The sequence below is a fragment of the Gymnoscopelus braueri genome (genome assembly GCF_963280865.1).
Source record: "Gymnoscopelus braueri genome assembly, chromosome: 12".
NCBI classification, from domain to species: Eukaryota; Metazoa; Chordata; class Actinopteri; order Myctophiformes; family Myctophidae; genus Gymnoscopelus; species Gymnoscopelus braueri.
In genome coordinates, this window is record NC_137614.1 from 36,332,466 (window position 1) to 36,358,084 (window position 25,619).

The 25,619-nt window shown below is 40.6% G+C and overlaps 1 protein-coding gene across 4 annotated transcripts in view; it reads right to left on the reverse strand.

Moving 5' to 3' along the window:
* rtel1 (regulator of telomere elongation helicase 1) overlaps positions 1-21,492 on the reverse strand; it is a 35,333-nt gene extending 13,841 nt beyond the window's left edge. For 2 of the 4 annotated variants that reach the window (XM_080445667.1, XM_080445665.1), the window contains exons 1-23: positions 21,138-21,492; positions 20,469-20,691; positions 19,709-19,802; positions 19,307-19,388; positions 19,147-19,207; positions 18,461-18,536; positions 18,209-18,293; positions 17,739-17,804; positions 16,725-16,878; positions 16,550-16,588; positions 16,105-16,177; positions 15,485-15,582; positions 15,149-15,204; positions 14,830-14,907; positions 13,846-13,905; positions 13,559-13,640; positions 5,411-5,543; positions 3,458-3,571; positions 2,484-2,524; positions 1,832-1,917; positions 1,643-1,720; positions 1,378-1,455; positions 652-798 (exon numbers count right to left, since the gene is read on the reverse strand). In XM_080445667.1, coding sequence (XP_080301793.1) covers positions 652-798; positions 1,378-1,455; positions 1,643-1,720; positions 1,832-1,917; positions 2,484-2,524; positions 3,458-3,571; positions 5,411-5,543; positions 13,559-13,640; positions 13,846-13,905; positions 14,830-14,907; positions 15,149-15,204; positions 15,485-15,582; positions 16,105-16,177; positions 16,550-16,588; positions 16,725-16,878; positions 17,739-17,804; positions 18,209-18,293; positions 18,461-18,536; positions 19,147-19,207; positions 19,307-19,388; positions 19,709-19,802; positions 20,469-20,691; positions 21,138-21,242 — 2,109 coding nt within the window. In that variant the 5' untranslated portion in view covers positions 21,243-21,492. The remainder of the gene's footprint in view (positions 1-651; positions 799-1,377; positions 1,456-1,642; positions 1,721-1,831; positions 1,918-2,483; positions 2,525-3,457; positions 3,572-5,410; positions 5,544-13,558; positions 13,641-13,845; positions 13,906-14,829; positions 14,908-15,148; positions 15,205-15,484; positions 15,583-16,104; positions 16,178-16,549; positions 16,589-16,724; positions 16,879-17,738; positions 17,805-18,208; positions 18,294-18,460; positions 18,537-19,146; positions 19,208-19,306; positions 19,389-19,708; positions 19,803-20,468; positions 20,692-21,137) is intronic. The other 2 variants (XM_080445666.1, XM_080445668.1) reach the window with 2 other exon arrangements.
* Positions 21,493-25,619: the final 4,127 nt, after the last annotated feature.

Consider the following 25,619-nt stretch of genomic DNA (forward strand, 5'->3'; position numbering starts at 1 on the left):
GGGTAAAAGGGGAAACGTCAGAATCATTCAGTGCTCTCAAGCCTTATACTTACCATGTCTGTCTGTGAGTCTGTCTCAGTCTGTGTGTCTGTCCACAGTTAATCTCATAAAGTACCACGCTGATCAGCTTCACATTTCTTGTGCACCCGGCCAGCAGGCCAAGGAACTCAATTTCCGAAATATTTTTCAAATCGCTCAACTACAACTGTCATTTTTGTGTGTAAATAACCTCAGACCTACAGGCTATGGTATATACCAGTGGTTTTCAAACTTTTTCATGTCAAGGTCCCCCAAAATTGTATGTATTTGGCTGCGAACCCCCATCTCAAAAATATTTTGTGCCAGGGATTTTTCAAAAATAGCAGATCCACAAGCTTGTATATCTGTTATTTTTTTTATATACAGTGTGTCCTGCTGGGCTATGGCGTGGTACTATAGCCAATGTGTCGTGTCACGTGTGTTGCTTCATCCATTCAAACAATGAGACTGCACTCCACTGAGCGCACCCTTCTGGTTCGTATTACTAATGCTGATGATGCAGATGATGTGTTGCCTATGTGGGCATGCAAAGACCTTTGAGACTTCCAACAGTGATTAAAAAACAATACAAATAAACTTGGGATGATTTTTGAAACAGCATTAGGCCTTTACCTTCACCCCGGGAACCTTCTTCCTGCACATCTCGTCCAAGAACTGCATCTTCAGGAGCACACGGGGATCCATCCTTGGGGGGAAGGGCATGCCGGTGATGATGACGCCACGTCCATAAGTGTCAGCAAAATCCAGTCCCTCGCTTGCCTACACACAAGAAGTGAATGAGGTAGTGTATAGATTTTCATTGTATATTATAATGTCACCCAACACCATGATCTGTTCTTTTCAACCAATTTGACACTATAGGACTTGACGTTTGCATTGTCCATGTTGTCATGACATCTACTGTAAATAAAACACAATATTACTCTGTTAAAGTTGGTCTGCGCACACACACACACACACACACACACACACACACACACACACACACACACACACACACACACCCACCCAGTGGCCATTGTTGACAGAGAGGCTCGAGTTCTGCTTTTAAGATATATGAGGATATGATAGCAATACATTCTATGATTACAAGTTGCGCTTTTTTGCAGAAGTGATTTACAATCAGTGAGTGAAACTTATTGAGTATTTGATGATGGCAGGTAAGAGATGTTGTGGGAATTACATAAAAACGAACAATTGACACTACAGACCAGTTTCCTGTGAGCCTACACCCCACACAGGCACCTGAAATACATATTGAGATTGCACACACAGACACACAATGACATATTTATGAGATGTAACTCAAAAATTATAATATGAAGAAGTATACCTCACCTTTCCTCGACACACGGCAAAAAAGCTTCCCCCTCTGGATGTGGGATCATCGACTTTGTTATAATATCCATCGATCACCTATAAATGGGTATGGAAGTGAGGTCACTTGTTGCTGTCAATATTCACGTGTCAGTATTTTTAGACCTGACTCAGGAAAAGTCATGTAAGCTAGACTTTCCATAGACATAGACCAAGGTATTTCCAACACATTTCAGTCGACAAGATCTGACAGATGACAGGACAAAACAAATCGACCCAAACTGACCTCTGTGAAGGTGCCCTTTCCTCTGGGCTCAACAAACATTGGCTTCATATTTTCAATGCGCCCCGCATGTCCATTTGCCTGGGGCAGAGGACAAGTTAGCTACAGTCATCTAAAATATCTAGTACATCAGTACTGGCAAAAACAGCTGAATTTAAATTATTATTATTAATTGATTTGAGGACTACCCACTCTCCAGAACTCCAGAGTCTTGTCCATGATGATGTAGGAGGGAAAGAACACCAGCAGACCATGAGGAACCACCCGACCCAGGTTAGCTAAGGTGACACACAGACAAACACTGGGCTTCATTTCATATGATGGATAATGATGACCTTTAAAGCATCTACAAGCCTCTTTGTCACAAAGAACATTATGGCTTTAAATGGGAATGACTGTAAATATACTCAAGCACAAAAAATACTGTACCGTTCTTTAAATATTTTACTACAGGTCTTTATTCCACTGAATATATAACATCACTTTTCACAAACCAGGGCGTTCTTTTCATGTGATAAATTTACCTGAAAATATATTCACACAGAACTTGAATATTACTATATGATGATGACACATCAAATATTTTATTCGAACAAGATCGATTTCATTGTGAATATAGGCATAAACCTGAATAAATGAGGCATCAACTGTATAAATAGTTTGATGCAGAATATTTGCTTCCGCATTTTCGTGTTTATTCATCACGCCTCTGGTGTTCAAAGACCTTTAACGTGACAAAAGTATGTTGGCAAACTGGCAATGGTGGAGATTTGGGTTAAGTGGAAAGGCATGTGGACAGAACCAGGGTGTAATATGTCTAGCATACATTAGTGGTTTATCTTACCAACAGTGCAACCTAAAGAAGACATGTTTTCAGGGACAAACCTGGGGAAGAAAAAAAGAAGTAAAGAAAGTAAAAGGGAAAGACAAACATATCATTGTTTCCATCTAGCCTAGTCACCTTGGTTGTAGTAACACGCATCTCTTTCAGTGAACTCAAGTATGCTTGTCCTAAAGTGCTAGTGGACACAGGACTTGTTTGATACACATTTCAAGGAACATGATTACTGTACTAGATAAGGCTTATATAATGTTATATATAACTACCGCATGTCAAACTGACATGTGGTGGAAGGTGTTTTCATTTTTCTTCATGTGGAGAATTATTGTTTTAACAAAGCTTCTTCAGAAAACCGTTAAAACATATTCTTCATACAGGTTCTAAAGTTTGAATGAAAATGACTCGATGTTGCTGTGACTGGGGTTGCAATGTTAGATATCAAGGTGGAAAATGTGTTTCTTTCTTTTCGTTTCATTTTCTCGATACCGCTTTTGAAATTGCAAAAAGAATATTGATGACCTAATTTTTCTGTCAATTTACATCGTTATACTGTAACATATGTAGTCATCCCCCCTCAGTGCCAACAGTAAAATAAACTATCTTTTTACCAATTCATCACCTCAACACCATGACGGCAGTGTAATACGCAACCACAAAAAACTCTTTCATTTATAGCGTTATCTTCAAAGAAGTGCAGGCTTTGCTGCCATGACATCATTGGAATGAGACCCATCTCAGTTACTTAAAAAGAATGATAATGTGAAGACATGGTGAAAGCCAACAGTTTGGAAGTGACTGTGAATCCAAAACAGGCTGGATTGAATCATCTGTGCCATGAATTTAGCTGATCAGGCTACAAACAAATCCATCTAAACCTTGGTGCATATTGTGTTCTTTCAAATATGTTAATGGTTGAACTGAACCATCAACTTAAATCTGATCTTTGTTCTGTTTACTGAATGCACTGCGATACTTACCGTCTATCAAAGGCTGAACTTAATTTCTCGCCATCTGGGCCTCGGTCGATAATGGTCACAAAGATCTGGTCCTTTTGGATCACGTGTGGGTTCTCCAGAGTAACAGGAAACGGGCTGTGGGGCATGAGGGCACAGCAGAGGAAGTGAAACTGAGATGGGCATTTGAATGTAGTATTATAGGCTTTCTTAACAATGGTGTAAGATACTGGGCATGGTTTAGGGCTTCATGTTGTGGACAAAATTTGTGAGTCACTTGTCGGATGTTACAAAGGTGATATGACATCATAAAACTGGATTGAACTAGACTAGACATACAAGGTTAAAAAGCTTGTGTGTATAGGCATTCAATTAGAGATGGATAGGTTTAGGTACAGTATAAGGTTCAATTGGTCGTGGTTGTGTTTAAACATTAGATTAATGAATTAGAGATGGTTAAGTAAAATAAAATAACTAGCACCTTTATCCAAAGTTATTTACAATGTGCATTACATTCACTCATTCCCACACGGCAGAGGAAACCATGCAAAGTACCAACCTGCTCAGTGGAAGCAATTAGGGGTTAAGTGTCTTGCTCAAGAATCACTTCGACACTAACCCAGGGGGAGCTGGGGATCAAACCGGTAACATTCCGATTCCCAAGCGGCCACTCTACCCCCTGATCCACTGCTGCGAGTGCCGCCCCAGTTTAGGTATAAGGATATAAATGGCTGTTTATTTTTAAACATTAGGCTAGAGGTGAGGTTATTTATTTAGACATGATATTCAAGTTGCAATCCGTAACTTTAATGTCTGACCTGGGATTCGAACACGGGTCCCCTGTGCGAGCACTGAACCCTTTACTGTTCAGCTATAGTGGAGAGCTCCTTTGGGAAGGCAAGATATTTCTCTTCAATCAATAGAGATTAGACATCCTACCCAAATCTACATTTCTCAATAGAAGAGCAGGGAGACCACCACAGTTGTGTTAGTTATACTGTGTTACTCTACTACACAGACCTGTTCAAATAACATTTTATTCACAAAGAAGTTATTAACTAGAAAAAGTGCTCCTCAGAGCACAGGTTTAGGTATACGGCTAAAATGGTTGTGTTCAGGTATTAGGTTATAAATGGTTACATTAGGTATATGGTTATAAATTGTTGTGTTATACAGTACATTAGGTTAGACATTGAAAAATGTAGGTATGGGTTTGGTGTGGTTAACCCATTAAGACCTGAGGCCGATTCTAAAAAATGTCTTCTACATCCCAACAGTTTTCTGAAAAACGTATGTTGCTATGTCAGCGGTGCTCAAGCTTTTTCATGTCAAGGACCCCCAAATTATATGTACTGTATTTGGCCGCCGGTTGCCCATCGGAAAAAGCTTTGTGCCAGGGGGACCTCCAGAAGCAAATATTTGAAACATATATTCAAAGATTTGGACACATTTTCACACATTTTTTTTTTTGCTGATCTACAAGCTCACACCAGCACTACCACGGATGCTTAAGTTAAGTTCAGGGTAAATTCAGAGTATAAAGAAATTGTGTACTGGTACCAAATCTGGAGCCATGACCATAAAACACTGTACAGTTCAATCATTTTAGTGTCCTTGCTGAGTATGTGTTATATAATTGTGCTTCTACTGTATGTAGAGTACAGTAGATTGCATTGTATGATAATGCACTTAACACATACTGTACACGTGTTATTGCACAAGCTCATATCTCAATGACAAAAAATTGTTCAGTAAGGGTGTTAATAGTTAAACTAATACCTTTCTATATTGAAAAAATATTGATTTCTATCAAATAGATTAAAAAAAAAGGAAAATGGGCAGATCTACAAGCGATTATTCTAAAAAGTAATTGATAATAATTGCTAGGGAACTTGGGAGACAATCGATAGTTGCAGCCATATAGTATCAATATTTGCTTTACATAGTTAAAAAGTGATGGGGGACGACAGGACTTACATCTGCATCTCAGAGGCGAAGGAGGTCAGAGGAGACAGGGTGCCACTTGTGAGGATGATGCTACGCACACCCTGCCGCGTTAGTTCCGCCATGCTGAACCCAGGGGAGAAGCACCAGTAACTCAGAACGTTGCCTAAATGCGCACACACACACACACACACACACACACACACATTTAACATCTTCATTTGCGTTCAAGAAATTCTTGAACACAAACAATAGTAGATTGAAACTTGGTAAAACTCAACGACAAGTATTTCAGGATACAGATCATGTGTACAGGAAGCATCGCCTCCTTCATATACAGTATGGCGACTGCCAATTATCACAGAACATAATTTTGCCAATGCCTTAGCTTGGGCATTCCTGCAATCGGCAGGCCTCTCACAACTGATTTATGGACATTACCGAGGCTTCCAAATATGAACACAAGCAGTTTACATTTGTAGCCAAGCTGTATAATAGCATCCTTAAGACGTTGGTACTTAAGCAACAATTCTCTCACACACACACACACACACACACACACACACACACACACACACACACACACACACACACACACACACACACACACACACACACACACACACACACACACACACACACACACACACACACACACACACACACACACACACACACACACACACACACACACACAGTAGGAGAAGCTTCATGGCTCCTGGACACCTGTTATTACTTGTCTGAAAAACTGCTTTAAAAAGTGACCATAACAATGGTATTGGATTTCATTTCAGTATATGAAAATCTACTTGCAGAGACTTGAACCTTGCTTGAGACAGGTAATCCAGCAACTACGTCGGCTTTGGAAAATTAACAGTAGTAATGTAACATATACCGTGACACACACTGTAGTCAATGGGCTTAACATGCACCCCACCCATACTGTCTTTTAAGTTTGAAAAAGGATAGCACTGTGGATCTCTGGTTGTCATTCATACACCACAACTTCAGCATAGCAACAGTGCAGTCGGCACATCACTGATGTTGAGACAGGCACAAAGATTGCACACAAATACACTAAACATTCTCTAAACCTAGACCAACCTAACAACCAAACCCACAAGGTTAGTAACACTGTGGGATATTACTTAAATGTAATATCTTACTTATCATGAGCAAATACCATGAGTAACTAGAGTTACTCATTACGCTCATGTTGTCATCACAGATGTGTTTTCAGACACGTTTACATCAGCAAGGTTAGACATATTTCACTTCAAGAATTGATATTTCAACAAGGATGGGCTGATTATAGATATGGAAAATACATCTTTGATTCTCCTTTAACCTGTCATTTCAAGTGTGATTTCAATTTTAAAATGCTCATAATAAGTCATATAGCTAAATTCACAAAAATGATAGTTGTCGTTGACCGATTAGAAAAATCAATAATTTACGTCATTGGCCTGCTGTCAGTGTGCACAAAAACACAAATGACAATGAGTATTCGAGATTAGCTACAGACGTACACACAGGGGTCTCCTGGCAGCTGGCAACATCACGTGTATCAGAAGAGATGTGTGGTTGTATACACCTTCCCCAAAAACAACCAGTATTAGCAGTGAGAGGGACTACATAGGGGAATTGGGAATCTAATCTAGTAGCGCTGACCAGTGCACTATCCCACACAAAGCTTGGCCAATCAAATCTGGATGTTACAATTGTGTCCTCCTTTTGGCCATTCAAATCCGGAAGTTAAAACCCAGGAGAAAGTACTTTTGACAGCTGTGGTACGCAGAACAATGTGGTAGATTGTGAAGGAAAACATGAATTATTACAATGGACACCAACGTCAGTGGATATCACTTTTCAATGGAAATGGAAATGGACAAACTCAAATTAAAACTGAAACTAGCTTCTGTCATTTCATGATCTCGAGGTTCATTTTGTGTCGATTCTAATTCTGCTTAGTTCATCCTCCTATAATTCCTGAAACCAAAATGTGGTGAGGCCAAAAACTCTCCTGCCCGGTTCTCCTCACTGGCTCGAGCAATTGATCTGAATTTGCACACAGCCATTGACCATTACCATCTGAACGCAACTGCTAAGCCCGTTTTTCGATTTCACCAAATCTCAGCGGTTTAATATTAGAGTTTTTGTGTCAAACAATGTTGCCATGGTTACGACTGCCTAGCAGTGGGATGGCCCCGCAAGCGATGGGATCCATAGACCCACTGTCTGCCACAAGCACACACAGAGAGTGTGTGTGTTTGCGACGGGACGCGCGGGGGGCAAACGTTCTAAAATAATTGTCTGTTGTAAGTACATACGTATATAGTCTTCAAAATGCTGTGTAAAGTTTTATCATAGGATGATGTAGTATTAATATGACAGCAGCAGGAAACACTTTCAAGTCAAGTTGATGGAATAACTCTCTATCAATGTATCTCTCTTCTGTTTCAACTTCACTATTGCAATTCCCTACTTGCAGGTCTGCTGGCATGCTCTCTCTCAAACCCCTTCAACTGATCCAGATTTCAACAGCACACCCGTTCTTCAATCTCGCTACTTTTTCTGCACTCCCTTCACTGGCTTCCGATTGCTGCTCACATCCAGCTCAAAACACCTACAAGGCAATCAAGGGGGAGGAACCGTATGATGAGAGACTTCAGGACCCAGGACAGCGCCTAACTTTGGGTGACTTGGTAGAGGGGAGGTACTTTCCCAGACAAATACAAAAAAGGCAATGTGGGGTTCTGGGGAACAGCTGTTTCGGTGCCTTAATTATGGGCCAAAGCAGCTGGCAGTCTCTCCTCAGAAGGTGCTCATTTTAGTCGAAGTCCGCTTCGGGCATTAACCTTAAAATTTCTCATTATGGTGTCACCTGTACCTTGTTGACTGGAAGTTACTTTAACGTGTTGCAATGTGTGTGATTTCCTTCAGGCAAAATGACTCTTTACTGTACTTAGATCTGTGATCATCAGATTACTGTGATCATCCAAGTCCATGAAGAACAGTAGTAGTCAATCTCCATTCCCTGCCCTGTCTGTGTGTAATGTCCCAAAATAAAATGTGGTCCTTAAACGGTCTGTGAACTTTTTGAACTGCTGTGTTGTGTGGGGAATGGATCCCTTTGTACTTGTTTCCCAATACACCCCCCCTGCCCACACACACACACACACACACACACACACACACACACACACACCTGGATTCAACTGCAGCCCCACACGTTCCTCCTCTCAAACTTGTAAAATGTGAGAAACCACAGTTATGATTCTGTCAGGAACATAGGGCAGCACCTGCCAAGAACCACAGTGACTGTAGCTGTGCTGAGGAGGATGCACATACCCCACCCACCAATGCCTTAGGTAAGCAAGTCTATACAGGACACGATAAAATAGAAAGATTGTTTTGTAAAAAAAAAAGAAAAGCTTATGACTGAGTATTATGCTCACTCCTCAATGCGCAGATCAATCAGGCGGAAATGGACGGACCTATATGAGGAGTTGCGTATACTGTATATATGTTATTACCTATGGTTCGAGAGTTATAAGCCAAAACATGAAGCGGCATGTTATTGCAGCAGCATGAGGCCAATTTGAAACATTTGGGGTGGAGGTTCTTTCTTGGCCTACTCAGGGTGGGTGTGCAAAGTTTCACGCGGTGTCCGGAATTAGCTGCTCACAGACTAGACTGGAGGAGATAGCCCTATCGAAGGTCTTGAAGGGCGGATCCAAAGTCTTTTCAATTCAATTCAATTTTATTAAAGTGTCAAATCACAACAAGTTGTCTCAAGACACTTTACATGTAGAGAAGAGACCCGACATCCCACCCTGAGCAAGCAATTTTGCGACAGTGGCAACGAAAAACTCCCTCTTAACTGGAAGAAACGTCAGGCAGACCCTAGGCTCTAGGGTGGCGGCCTTCTGCCTCGACCGTGTCGGGGGAAAGTCTTGCGCTCGGTACCAGCGCCGCTTCCTATTTCTTCACCAATCTATGTCCCCGCCTCCCCTCCCCTCCCCCCTCCGGCCTGTGCACGGAACACGCGGATGTCACCAAATTTAGAGCGACGCCCCTCTGCACTCTGATTGGTTAGGAGATAACAAGGTTTAGAAACCACCGTTCCTGCAAGGCTCTCCCAGGCTTTTTTTCTTTTGAAACAAAAAAAAAAGGCATTGGTTTGCAAGGCTACTCACAGACAGACTCACAGACTCACAGAGCGAAAACATTATCCCTGACCCCAGCCGTTCCCACCTGGCAGAGATGAAAATTAAAATCTAAATAAATTAAAATGAATTGAAAAATGCGTTGATATTGTTTATGGTGAAAACAATACTTTTAAACTACCTTCGGATGATTAAACATGCCAATTGACCCTGACAGGAACATTCTTGGCATATGAACATAACTGTAAAATTAGGTCCGGGACTTTATCGCGTTACTTTCGATCAATTAATTACAGAAAAATGATCGCGTTAAAACCACGGAACGTTTCTCACTGGACGAGTTTCAGACGGACCGATCATACCAGCGCACCAACCGACGTTGGTGCGCAACAACAAAGTTAACTGCAGCCAGCACAGTGCATGAAAACATGATGCCTGCTTGATAATGTTGGCTGGGCAAATCAGAATCTGTAATGGCTGCCCCCCCCCCCCCCCCCCACGCGCGCTTGTCCCGTTTAGGGGGAGGGGGGGGATGCGGTGCGGGTCACATGCGCGCGATTTTTATTAATAATTAATTAAACTACTAAAAAACATCAGTAACAACAACACACTCTACCAGCCTCCAGTGGTGGAAAATAGCAGATCTACAAGCTCACAATGCCTTGCGCTTGTAGATCTGCTATTTTCACATGGTTACATGGAATGATTTATAATAATAATCGAAATCTACAAAGTAACTCGTAACTAAAGTTTTCAAATAATTGTAGTGGAGTAAAAAGTACAATATTTGCCTCTGAGATATAGTGGAGTTACTGGAGTAGAAGTAAAAGTATTAGAAATTGGAAATACTCGAGAGTCAAGTGCAAATACCTCAAAATTGTAGTACTTGAGTACATGTACTTAAAGATGTATGCCAAAATCCATTTGAAAAAAATGCTTTTCACTGTTCTCAGGTCAAATATTGATATGCGAAAATGCGATTAATTGCGATTAATTAATTACAAAGCCTCTAATGAATTAGATAATTTCTTTTAATCGAGTCCCAGCCCTATCTATGTAAAATATAATTGGCCTGTTTCATGGGACATAAATAATTTCCTTGTCAAATTCAAGGCCCATGGGTCAAGCACCAGAGGCTGTACAACCAGTTTATTCTAGCTAGTAGTTAGGAAATATGAATCACTGCTCTAAAGTCAACTTTGCCTGTTTAAGCATCATGAAATCTATAACTACAGTACCTGGAATTCCATCCTTGTTCTAGCTTGGACAGCCCAAGATAAAAATCGAAAACATTTCATCACACTTTAGTTGGAATCCTGTTTAGAATTTCAACATTTTAACCACTTAAACCCTCTGGATTTAATGTTCCCTTCAGAAAAGGGTTCTGGGGTTCAAGTGATTACATTCCTTTAGTATTTTGTATACACCTTCCCCAAAAACAACCAGTATTAGCAGTGAGAGGGACTACATAGGGGAATTGGGAATCTAATCTAGTAGCGCTGACCAGTGCACTATCCCACACAAAGCTTGGCCAATCAAATCTGGATGTTACAATTGTGTCCTCCTTTTGGCCATTCAAATCCGGAAGTTAAAACCCAGGAGAAAGTACTTTTGACAGCTGTGGTACGCAGAACAATGTGGTAGATTGTGAAGGAAAACATAAATTATTACAATGGACACTAACGTCAGTGGATATCACTTTTCAATGGAAATGGAAATGGACAAACTCAAATTAAAACTGAAACTAGCTTCTGTCATTTCATGATCTCGAGGTTCATTTTGTGTCGATTCTAATTCTGCTTAGTTCATCCTCCTATAATTCCTGAAACCAAAATGTGGTGAGGCCAAAAACTATTCTGCCCGGTTCTCCTCACTGGCTGGAGCAATTGATCTGAATTTGCACACAGCCATTGACCATTACCATCTGAACGCAACTGCTAAGCCCGTTTTTCGATTTCACCAAATCTCAGCTGTTTATTAGAGTTTTTGTGTCAAACAATGTTGCCATGGTTACGGCTGCCTAGCAGTGGGATGGCCCCGCGAGCGATGGGATCCATAGACCCACTGTCTGCCACAAGCACACACAGAGAGTGTGTGTTTGCGACGGGACGCGCGGGGGGGGGGGGGGGGGGGGGGCAAACGTTCTAAAATAATTGTCTGTTGTAAGTACATACGTATATAGTCTTCAAAATGCTGTGTAAAGTTTTATCATAGGATAATGTAGTATTAATATGACATCAGCAGGAAACACTTTCAAGTCAAGTTGATCAATGTATCTCTCTTCTGTTTCAACTTCACTATTGCAATTCCCTACTGCTGGCATGCTCGCTCTCAAACCCCTTCAACTGATCCAGATTTCAACAGCACACCCGTTCTTCAATCTCCCTACTTTTTCTGCACTCCCTTCACTGGCTTCCGATTGCTGCTCACATCCAGCTCAAAACACCTACAAGGCAATCAAGGGGGAGGAACCGTATGATGAGAGACTTCAGGACCCAGGACAGCGCCTAACTTTGGGTGACTTGGTAGAGGGGAGGTACTTTGCCAGACAAATACAAAAAAGGCAATGTGGGGTTCTGGGGAACAGCTGTTTCGGTGCCTTAATTATGGGCCAAAGCAGCTGGCAGTCTCTCCTCAGAAGGTGCTCACCTTAGTCGAAGTCAGCTTCGGGCATTAACCTTAAAATTTCTCATCCTGGTGTCACCTGTACCTTGTTGACTGGAAGTTACTTTAACGTGTTGTAATGTGTGTGATTTCCTTCAGACAAAATGACTCTTTACTGAGATGCGGTGCGGGTCACATGCGCACGATTTTTATTAATAATTAATTAAACTACTATAAAACATCAGTAACAACAACACACTCTACCAGCCTCCAGTGGTGGAAAATAGCAGATCTACAAGCTCACAATGCCTTGCGCTTGTAGATCTGCTATTTTCACATGGTTACATGGTATGTTTTATAATAATCGAAATCTACAAAGTAAATCGTAACTAAAGTTTTCAAATAATTGTAGTGGAGTAAAAAGTACAATATTTGCCTCTGAGATATAGTGGAGTTACTGGAGTAGAAGTAAAAGTATTAGAAATTGGAAATACTCGAGAGTCATGTGCAAATACCTCAAAATTGTAGTACTTGAGTACATGTACTTAAAGACGTATGCCAAAATCCATTTAAAAAAAATGCTTTTCACTGTTCTCAGGTCAAATATTGATATGCGAAAATGCGATTAATTAATTACAAAGCCTCTAATGAATTAGATACATTTTTTTAATCGAGTCCCAGCCCTATCTATGTAAAATATAATTGGCCTGTTTCATGGGACGTAAATAATTTCCTTGTCAAATTCAAGGCCAATGGGTCAAGCACCAGAGGCTGTACAAGGAGGAGTTAACCAGTTTATTCTAGCTAGTAGTTAGGAAATATGAATCACTGCTCTAAAGTCAACTTTGCCGGTTTAAGCATCATGAAATCTATAAATACCTGGAATTCCATCCTTGTTCTAGCTTGGACAGCCCAAGATAAAAATCGAAAACATTTCATCACACTTTAGTTGGAATCCTGTTTAGAATTTCAACATTTTAACCACTTAAAACCTCTGGATTTAATGTTCCCTTCAGAAAAGGGTTCTGGGCTTCAAGTGATTACATTCCTTTAGTATTTTGTTCGTTTTCACGTTTGAATCTTTCATTCTTCACAAATGTTGTGTTCCCAATAGGTGCCAATATTAGCCATCACAATAACATCACACACACACACACACACACACACACACACACACACACACACACACACACACACACACACACACACACACACACACACACACACACACGTATAATTCAATTTCTCGTTGCTCCAGCTACAGTATGTTTGTTTTCAGTAGTAAAATCATGACTTGCAATGTCATCCCAACACTTTATTTTCCTCCCTTTGATAAACAGCTGAAAATATCACTCTGACGCAAGTCTTTATTTATCTGACCTTTGACTCGCAACATTGTGTCTGTTACCTTGTTTTTTTGAGGAGGATGAGGCCCAAATGTCAGTCTGTTGTTTTTTCTTTTGGAAGCTGTTGTCTTTGTGGATATGTACCTGGGACAGATAACAGACAACAGGCCATGTCACTGCATGAATTAATGATTAGGTTCTGTCGAAATGCACAAACATTCCCTGTGGGATCAATGCAGATGGGAGTGTGTGTGTGTGTGTGTGTGTGTGTGTGTGTGTGTGTGTGTGTGTGTGTGTGTGTGTGTGTGTGTGTGTGTGTGTGACTGTGTGTGTGTGTGCATCCACTGACCTTGAACATAGCAATGTTAGATTGCATGTTCTTCCCTTTTCCTTCCTCTTGTGGATCACCCTTTAAAAGAAATATGGACAAAGTCACCATGACGTCACCCATTGGATTGTGAATTCCCATTATGAAACCTTGAGTTCAGCAAATTGACCTTTGCCATATTTGCTACAGTATGTATATCGCCATCATGGACTTTCTGCAGCCAGAATGACCATATTTGGTTGAGAGAGGTTGATATGCATTGCTACGCCTCTATCCTGATCGCCGTCGTACTCAGTGGTAGTGACTTGTCAATCACAGCGTGGCCACACTTAAAGCATACCCTGCTTTATCATCTATTTTACTCTAAATGGGACCATAATTTACAAAATGAGTATCGTGTTGCATTGAAGAAGACTTGAAACTACTGATTAAAAACATAAACGCATTAGGAAAAGTAAAAAGGGTAAGACCTGGGACGCATCTGTGTCACTTTTTGATTTGAGCTAAAAAAGCATTATTTTACAGTTTAGCTATTCAAAAATAGCAGATCTACAAGCTCATAGTGCCGCGCTACGAGCTTGTAGATCTGCTATTTTTGAAAAATTGAGAAAATTGGTGCAAATTAATATATTTATATTCTTTTAAAGCGAACATTTTTAACTCAAATCCTTGCTTCTGGGGGATTCCTGGAACAAAATATTTTGAGACGGGGGTCCGTGGCAAAATATATATAATTTTGGGGGTCCTTGACATGAAAATGTTTGAGCACCACTGATATAGAAACATACGTTTTTCAGAAAACTGTTGGGATTTATAGGAGACATTTGTAGAATCGGCTTCAGGTCTTAATGGGTTAAGTAAGAGCAAGGAAGTAAACTTCCTTTTGCAACCAGTGGAGTCGCCCCATTACTGTTACAAAAATGTTCAGTTTCCCGCTTTACTTGGGATCACCACACTTCTGAAGAGAGAGAGTGAGAGCGAGAGCATGTGTGTGTGTTCACTGACCTTGTTAGACTGCATGTCCTTGTTAGACTGCATGTCCTTCCTTTTTCCGCCCTCTTGTGGATCACCAGCGAACACCAGCTACAATGAATTGAGACATGAGTAAAGGAATAGCTATAACTAGTAGTACATCTGCAGTGATTGGTGGGTGGTCTCCCAACTCTCACATTGACACCTACTAGTTACAAATAGTAGATAATAAGTTATTTGAAGCAGACGGTGCACCGGATTGGACAGACACTACAGTAACCGCCATTTTCATTGTAATTCAGACATTGTTATAACACTAACTTTAATACGATTTTACCTGATGATAGCCTACCTGAATAATGTCTGCCAACTTCTGCAATCCAGTGGTGTTTGAGAATAATCCTGACCCTGTTCACATTTCATAATAAAACGAATGACATAATAAAATATGTTTCATTATAGTGGAACATAAGGTTATTTGGCTATTGTGCACTCAACATGAACTACATTATCCCTTATTTTAGGCAGATTGTTTTAATTTATTCAAAAATAGCAGATTTACAAGCTCTATGAGCTTGTAGATTGGCTATTTCTGCTATTTCTCGCACAACAAAGTATATAGGGCTTAATTGATTAAGATATATGTGAACACAGAAGGGACAGGCAATGAAAAATGGAGATGGCTCACTTCCTGCCAGGTACCCGGTGATTTTTTCCAAACTTTCAAAGATTTCCGTCTTGCTTTTATAGTTGAGGTGAGCCCTCTCCAACAGCTCATAAATGAAGCTGTGTGTGTGCGGGGGGGGGGGGGGGGGTAGACAGGAAGGCAGAATGAAAGAGACAAAAACCTCATCAGTTTCAAAATGTCAAATTGCACTTTACAGAGTAAATTCAACACTGAATTCACACCATTCGGCTTCCACGTTCTGAGAAAGCAACATGGTTCCATGCAATGTCTATGGCGAGGAGCGACCGCCACCTTCCTCAAGGCATGCTGGACTAGGCGTAGACACAAAGGTGATGTGGATGCTTCGGACATTTAGCAGAAACATGCGTTGAGTAAAATCACTACCACTGCTGACATTCAGTGTTAGTCACATACAACTAGTGTTGTACTGGCCCCTACAGGCTGAACATTTCAGGTACAATTACATCACAGGTGGGGGTGTGGGGGGGAGGTCATCAGTGCAACCTAACTGAATCCAGTTCTACTACAATGTCTCTTTTCAATTACATATGTGTGAGAGTAGATCAAAAGATATTTATTGTGACAATGTATTCTAGGCAAATGGAACTTTGTTTGGTTACCTTCCAGGTTTAGTGATCCCTTTGTCAGGGACCTCATAGGAATCAATGGTAGCTTCCAGATCCAGGAGGATCTCTGCAAAACCACACAGGAAGTGACTCAAGTAAAACATAGCTATCAACTGGTGACAACATGGGATCATCAGTCTTTACATAAATCCAATCTACTTCATAAAATGCAGAATAGTATCACTGGAAAACAACATGAGATTATCAGGTGTACACATGGGCACCTGCTTCTCATATTAATAATGCCAACACATCTTTACGTTTTTTATCAAGCACTTTTCATTAAAAAACATCTCAAAGTTGCTTTGTCATGTGTATGGTATGTGTTGATGTGGTAGTTTGTCTGTTTGTTTGTTAAAAAGTACTACACAGACAATAATTAATATAATTAAGGGAATAAGGGAATACTGCCATTGAAAAGAATAAATAAAAGGCTTACGTTTTATTTTTGCAATATCTTGTATACTCAGGTTTAAACCTGAAACAAAAGAAGAAAGAAGCATTCATTCACTTTTTTGGGCATTTCATTTTTTTAAATCACTAAATAAACAGCCCTGCTTGTCCAACATCATGGTCAGAAGATGCAATGAACTATTCCACTATGGTGTCCTAACCACCAGAGTTGAAGTTCTCCACATTGAAGTCCTCAGTCACGCCAGAGGTCTCGTCTTTGGCCTGCTCTACAAGCAGCTTATCTACAGCATCGATGGCTGAAGCCACATCGTAGGGCGTCAGGTCAAATGATGTGGACTCCTCACACATCTTCTCCTGTGGATCACATTTAGAATGTTTTAAAGACATAGTGCCTCTATTTTTGTCTTTTTTTATGTTTTTTCTTTATTAATCTAGAATTCAAAATGTGGTAGACGGGAAAAGGTACTTAGAATGTTGTAGTACTAGTCGGGTAAAGGGGGTACTTGGATTCAAATGTTGTAGTTAGGTAATTATGAAATGGTATTCAGAAATCAGGCACTGAGCCAAAAACATTTGATAACCCCTGGCTTAGACCAGTGGTTCTCTAGTACCTCTGTGTACAACACCCCCATTTGAGAAACACTAGCGAACTACATTTGAGAAACACTGGTCTAGACAATATACAGTACAATAATGTTTTGTGCAGGAATGTTTTATTTTAGGTATTTCATATTTTCTCTTTTTTCACACTTTTGGGTTGTCAAAATGATGCACGTTCTTGCCACTGTTTGCCCATTGCCCAAATAAATCCAGTCAAATTCAACCATCAACCTATTGCCTGGTTGTGGTTAGGGAAGTGAGAAGCTGGTGTACAATTAAGAATATGCTGGTGTAAAGCAACATAGCATTTCTAAAATCTTAATGGGTGCTATGTGGTGGTGCCATGGCGGCTCAAGTGGTTAATACACTGAGCACAGAACTGCAGTGCCCTGGGTTCAATCTGCACCCCAGGATCTGCACTCCACATTATCCCCTCTCCAGTCCATATCCTACTTTCCAGTCTCGATTCACTGTCCTCTCAAATGAAGCCAATATGGCTAAACGAAAATTGTCTTTAGACTCATGTTGAGGATTTCAACAGATGGATCAGATGGAACAGATGGCCTGTCAATAATGGTTTGTCAATAAGTCATTAAGATGTGCGGGTCCCTTACCAGGTTGTGTGCCTCATCAAAAATAACCACGGAACCTTTCAGCTCAATGTTGTGTGCTCTGCGACTCTATGGGATAAATAGAAAAAAAGGGGGTAAAAGGAGCACAAATTATTACAAAAATTAAACCATTACACATTTTGCAACATAATAAGATTAATGAAAAAACTGATATTCTTGTCATAACAATGGTGATGGTGCTTCCTAAATTGATTCTCAGACATTTTAATTTCAAGGAGTCCCTGTTTGATATGCACTAGGGGACCCCCATCCCTGGAACCGCACGTTGAAAAACAGTGCTTTACTAAGTTAACCACAAAAAAGATTGTTCTAAGCATGCTCTAACATTTCCCTCAGAAAAGCACTTCTCAACCCTTTTGAAATGCATGACATAGCAGTTTTTGATAAGGCAACTGAGGGCTCAGACGATGCCTCCATGTTGACTGGAATGTCACATCAGAAAGTCTGCTCACCTTTGGGTCCAGGAGGTAGTTGTAAGGCGTGAATATGATCTCTGCATTCTGTTTTAAGGAACGGGCGAGGTAGTAAGGACAGGACCTGCATAAAAACAAGGCAGCTAAGAGTTACAATGGGAACAACAGGAGGCTAGCTGTCTATAAGAAAATCATATTCTATTCCATTCCTCTCTCAGAAAGGAAAAATGGTGGATAAGCGCTACCAACAGAAAGATTTGTTTGTGTGAAGATGGGGAGGAATTGTCTCACTTTTGCTTGATGCCATATTTGACAAGGTCCTCTACATCCATTATGGAATTAACCAAGTCCTTGTCGGTACTTTTCTCTGGGGAGAGTGAGAAGATGACATTGTATCAGGATCACAAATGTAATGTGGCTAGATATAGCATGTACAGTATGTGGGAAAGCCCCTTAATAAAACCTTGCCCCTCAAAAGTAATATCCCGGCTTTACCTATTGAATTCCTTACCAATGGTGTGATGGGTTAAGACCCTGACAAAAACATTAGCACCACGGAAAATAAATAAAGCCCAAATAGAAGATAAATATGACGTTGTGGCCAGCAGTGGCTTGAGATAAGAAACAATACAAATGGTATTGAAGTTCCCCTCTATGAGATTTTGAATACATCTAGGTGCAATGACCAGCAATGGTCATTATTCCAATGATACTGTCCAGATAAAACCTTGGTTCAAACATCTGCTTGCTTTACACATTGTCCCCTTAAGCTCTATATACTTTGTTGTATGAAGGCAAAAAGAAGATCTCTAAGATTGCAAAGCCTCACAATGCGATGCCTTGTGAGCTTAGAGATCTGCTATTTTCGCTATGTTAGAAGATTTTTGAAAAATGTTGACGATTTTGTTGACAACTTTTGACAACTGTCTCCGTTAATGACATGCCCAAAACAGGAACGCCTGACTGAAAGACATTACCTTCAACAGAGTTGTAGAAGTGACATGTCCTGGTGACGATCTTCGCTCTGCACATGTGAATCTGGAAAGACAGTGGTGTGGGGAATCAGTATGAGATCGAAGATCAATGCAAAGATGGTGAACGCACATCCCCATCTGAAGATGTTCTCCATGTCTGTACCTTGACATGGGAGCTCTCCTGACGCATCACTTCCGAGTGGATACACATCTGGTCTCGGGACCCCAACACACACATCTTGGGTCTGGGGGACAAAGGAGAAAGACATATAGTACTTCTCACCAAACAGAAACAGAAAAGACATGCCAGTCACCTCATTATTGAGTTTGTTCCAATGTTTTACATTTGTGCTCTATATATACTGTGCACTTAATTGTAAAAAAGTAGAACTAATATTTGAAAATAGCGATCTACAAGCTCACAACGGGTCGCAATGTGACGCGTTGTGAGCTTGTAGATCGGCTATTTTGAAAAATTGAAAATGGTAAACACTATATTAACCAACAATAAAAAGCCCCCACGCAGAACAATACAGAATGACACTGAACCATAATGTGTTTGTACCTGTATGCAGTGTTCTTTAACTCATTTATGACCTGGGAGAGCTGGGAGTGTGTCCTGGATGCATATATGATCCTAGGAAGATCTGAGTAACTCGCTGGTGGAGAAACAAAATTAAACATTAGTAGATTGTGCATACACTTGTCAGCCATCGTTCATAAAATAACAAAATAACAGGCATTTCTGCCCTTGTGATAAAGTTTACTACAGTAAAGAAACAGACCAACGTTCTCCAAAACCAGGATTCCAATCAACTATTCCCTCACTTTCTTTGCGTTTGTTCTGAGGGCACCTTGGTGTTTACAGCCGATTCAGTTTAGATATTAGATGACAAACGTTCATTGGGTTTAAGTCCCATAATATAGACAGATTAAAACAATATTTAGCCATTCCGGATTCCACCCTGACTCTCTCTCTCTCTCTCTCAATATTCATGATCTGAAAATCAAGGGGGCTAATTTTAACACTACACATTTGTTTCACACTGACAGATCACACTTTGCACCCTCTGTAAAAGAAAAGTCTGGATGTAAGTAGCCAACTAAAGATTATTTTGGATTTTGTTGTGTGGTGGTGGTCCAAATGTAAGCTGTTTGTGCAGCGCTACAACTGTGTCTATGTATGGGAAACACTTCAAGAAAATCACCAGTACTAGTGGAAACACCATCCAACACGTTGCTGTTATTGTAGTAACTACCTTAAGCACTTTCAAACACTGACACTGATTTATGTTCAACAAGTGTGTGTTAAATAATGCTCGTACTTGGAGTGTCACCACCGTCAGTTGCGGCCGGCGCCCCCCATGAGGATGAGGCCCCCGAGGACGAGGACCCCAGGGACTTCAACATCTCCGCTCCACCCGGCTTCTGTGCGATCTTCTGGACAGAGATGGTGTCTTTGAAATGGTCCCTCCAGGCGAGGGTGGCACACAGCAAGCACAAGGTTTTCCCCGTGCCCGTGGGACTCTCAAGAATTCCATTTGTCTCCTGAAAGACACGGACAGAGATAGAGACTTTGGTTTAGTCCTCATTGGTGATTTGTCTCCGGACTGTATACTGACAATACACAGAATGAGATCTTCCTCTTCATCACAATCAGAAAGGATATCCGCTTTGTCTTATGGCGTCTTATCAATCAATCTATCTACCCTTTATATGGTATAACGTGATATAAAGTTGAAGATCTTCTAGATCTGCTATTTTCAAAAATATTTGTATACATTTAATACATTAGAAAACTTTCTGCATAATAAGTACTTTCTACTTTTGGTACTTTAAGTACATTTGATACCAATACTTTTGTACTTTTACTCAAGTAAATTTTGAATTCCGGACTTTTACTTGTAACAGAGAATTTCTACATTGTAGTATTGATACTTTCACTTAAAGTAAGAAATGTGAGTACTTTTTTTTCCACCACTGGTTTTGTTTACCTTATTCAGACACTGGATCACTCTGCTCATATAATCCTTCTGACATTCATAGGGTGTGAAGGGGAACTTGACATTCACCCCTTCCATGTTCAGTGTTGTAGTCATGTTGCTTATAACGTTACAAACAACCACGTTACTTAATGCTACTCACTCACTGACGTTAGCTGACATTTAGCATGTTAAATAATAATAATAAACTACGTTCTTCCTCGGTCCCGGTCGTTCCACCTAAACGTAAAACATTTTGAATATTTCTAAGGTTTAAAACATGTTTAAATGTTCTAATAAGACGTAATGTTAAGGATTAGTTATGTTTCATCATGTAAACTTCATCATTTTTTTATGCTTGGCGCGACGCGCCTGCGCACTTCTCAAAACGGTAGTGACGTGACGTCGTCCATCCGATTGTACTTTTCAAAATAAAAGGCCTATTCGTCCCAACTGTACTTTACAAAAATAAAACAACACGAAAGTACCATAATGTCTGTCTATCATTCTCCCAAATTAAATGATACAATACAAGACTGTATGAGACTGCTGTCTGCAGCAATACCCGTCTGGCCGTCTCAAATAATAGACAGACAGACGGACGGACAGACAGACAGACAGACAGACAGACAGACAGACAGACAGACAGACAGACAGACAGACAGACAGACAGACAGACAGACAGACAGACAGATTATAAGCTTACTGTAGCCTACCGTATTCACACACACACGCACACGCAACACGCACACACACACGCACGCACATAGCCATGCACACGCATAGGCAATTTTTAGGGTCTGGACATTTTTTTTAAAACTTCTTTTTTGTTATATATATATTTCCCCCCCTGGTGGCAGAGGCAAAAATCGCCTATGTGCATACACATACATACATAGTAGGCTACGTATGTATGTAACAATAGCATAAACAATAACACCAAAATACAATATCATCACATATAAAACACTATACACATAATGCACAGAGTATAAAAGGGGGGGGGGGGGGGTCACCTTTCTAAGGTACATAGTGGACACCATCAACAATGTATAAGATAAAGATAAAGCTAAAGAAAACTTTATTGTCCATTAAATTTAACATAAAATGGGGATTTGCCTTTGGCACACTGGCATCCAGCATACAAACAATAAAAACACAACTAATACATAATATACACAAATGCAATAAAATACAATATAAAATACAATCCCATAACAGCAACAGTGATCGGCTGTAGGGGTTGGGTGATAGGGTTATTTTAAAATGTTCTTATTTAAAATATCCACTGCAGATGCACAAACAAATTATTGTAACCCTTGTTTTCAGTTAATGTAGGTAGCATACATCTAAGCCCCCTGAGTCCTGCCTGATGGTAACAGCTGAAATGAAGGGTGAAGAGGGTGGGTAGAGTCATTCATTGTAAACCTGAATTGCCTTTTTGGTTATGGAGCGGTTGTACAGTATATGTCCTGTGTCTACCTGGGTGAGCTTGTTCCTATCTCTAACTGAGAGGTTCCCATACCACAAGACGATGTAGGGTATGTATATCTCTCTCTCTCTCTCCCCCGCCTTTCTCTCTCACGCACGCACGCACGCACGCACGCACGCACGCACGCACGCACGCACGCACGCACACAGCTCTTCAGGGTTCCTTCATGTCATGAGTGTGTGATTGATGATGCTTTAACTCCCCCCTTCCCCCCCGTCTGCCAGCCTCCTCCAGGATACAATAAATTGCACATATTCTGGATTCATTACTTTTAACACATTACATATTCTTTACAAGTCCAAATCACATCTACAGAGCTACAAATTGTCCACTATCAAAAAGTCTTATTTGATCTTGGATAAGATATAATCCATGAAGAATCCAGCTCCCACTGTGTGATATGTATTTCTTTGACCAAACCTGAGGATTTTCTTTGCATGCTATATTTCTATTCCAGACCGAGCATATTGAATTAACGTTTTGTCATCAAGCAAACATATTAAAATGGATGCCTGCATGAGCAAAAACTATCAATAGCAATGCACAGTATGTTTTTGATCTGTATTGTTGTCCCGTGATGCAGTAGCTCGATTTGAAAGGAGCCATGAGCTACTTCATCCATATTAATTTTGTCCAGACTGCCACACCTAGGGCCAGACAGAATGCCATACATCATGTTGGGAATGCCTGCAGGCTACATGTGATGAAAGACTAAAGGTTGCAGTGTGAAAAACAAACAGAGGCACAGTAAAAATCCTCAGTGTTCATTTAACTCAGACATTGTATAAACGTAACCAAATGGACCCATCTGGGTCAATTTGGTTACATTTGTGCACTGAGTTACAAATTGATAAATTAACACTGAGGATTTTATTCTGTGGTCACAATCACAAATGTAGAGCCCATTCCAGCTGTGCCATATACATCCTGAAGTGTTTGATATGTAATGCTTAGAGGCCAATAAATGTTCATTAATTGCTGTTTATCTGCATTGATAGCCATGATTACATCATAAACCAGGATTGGAACCCAGCCTCTACTTCCTAGTGTTTTACAGTAAATTTCCCACAAATAACAAACCAAGCTAACATGGTAATTGCATTCCTACTAAGTTGCATGACAAACATGTTTATGTGGACATCAATCATTTGATGGTGGATTGATCACATGCCTCTGTCTGGTGTCTATAGTGTTTATCATACTTGTGCAGTTGCCCGCAGTAACTCCTTCAGTTACTGCCCCCCAAACCCCACCGGGTTTGGGCCCATAGTGGAGCCATAAGCATTTGTATTAGTGTCCTTTATGCATCCTACTTCACAGACTACCTCCATGAGCGAGCCTGTGTGTCGAGCCCATTGGTCGAACCATGAACTTGTGGGCCCAAGCTGGCAGTGCCAGAGTTGGAGACTTGTCATCTTTTGCTTTAAAGGGCTTAGGGCTTTATTGTTTTTTTTATCCTCTGTGATATTGTGTCTGTTATATGTTGTGGAAGTGCTGATTTGCTCTTTCATTTTATCACCAAATAAATCAATTCATTCATTCATGTCAGTCATCTCCATATTTGGGCATATCTATATTGCAGTACCTGTTATAAGGTACATGGGCTATTCTGGAGCCATATGGAGTTTGTAGCTCCATATTTGGGACGGCTGAAATCCTTCGGTGACATCACTTGTCCGGTTCTGGTGCTGATTTGACCAACTTCACACTCAACACTGCCCTCCTCAGCAATACCCATGTCAAGTTTGTAAGTTGATTGGATGAGCGGTTCTTGAGATATGCAAAGGACACACACACATAATCACTCACAGTCACATACAAACAGAATCTTGCAGAATGTATAGAAAGAAGATAGTAGATATAGGCCTAATCCCTTTTTCTGTTGTTGAATACCAAGACTTGACTGATGCTATCCGTGCACTCGTTCTCATAAATGGTGAGCAATTTTCTCAATTGTCAAGGAAAATGGCACCCTCAGGGTACCCCTGTAATTGGTATTATCACATCTCTGAGGGACAAGAGAGAGGCGGAGAATTTTATCTGTTTGAAAAGTGCAGAGATGATTACACTTCATGGGTGACGAGTGCATGGGGATGGCAATTATGTTCTGTTCTATAGATGTGTACATTACTGTATGCAAATTGGTGTGTTGCTTTCTTGAGCCATAAATCAAAACAATTACTTTAATTTGCTTTTTGTACTGAAATGGTCCCGTGTGGAATCGTAAATGAAAGACAAGAGTCTGCACACTGCCGTGCCGTTATTACCGCCAGCAGATTGTTTTCATCCATGTAGTAGGCCTACATTGTAGATTAGAGGTCTGCAACGTTTCAAGGACCCCTTAGCTGAGAGAGAGATGAAGCAGGGGCCCCTATACATAATGGCAGGGTGGGGGGAATTAATTAAACAAACTCCAACAACACTTATTGTATTGTTGGTCCATTGACTTAAGAGCGAGTCCTATGTTGCCACCCGAGCAGATGTCCTTGCACCAAGTAGAGAAGCCACTACTGAGGAAGAGTGAGCACTAAAGCTCAGTGGTGTAAAGTATCTAAGTACATTTACTCAAGTACTGTACTTGAGTACAATTTTATGGTATTTTTTACATTACTGGAGCATTTCCAGTTTTCAGTACTTTTACTTCTACTCCACTACATCTCAGAGGCAAATATTGTTCTTTTACTCCACTACAATTCATCGAAAACTTTAGTTTGATCAAAACCAACTCAGTGCAGCTGTCTCCAGCCTATTAGTCAGAGTGCAGTGCCAGGTGTCATATCATATCAAGCTGATTTAAGAACAGCCTCCTCTACTGTATATGAGCTGGCCAAGGGGCTGGCGCTGGCCGTGGTGCTGAACTCTTGACAGGGGTCTTCAACATTATTTGGCCCAAGGACCCCTTAGCTGAGAGAGAGATGAACAGGGACCCCCATTATATATTGTATAAAATATATATTTTTTCATAGATTTCATAGGCAGCTTTAAAGACTTGTTTGACAGCA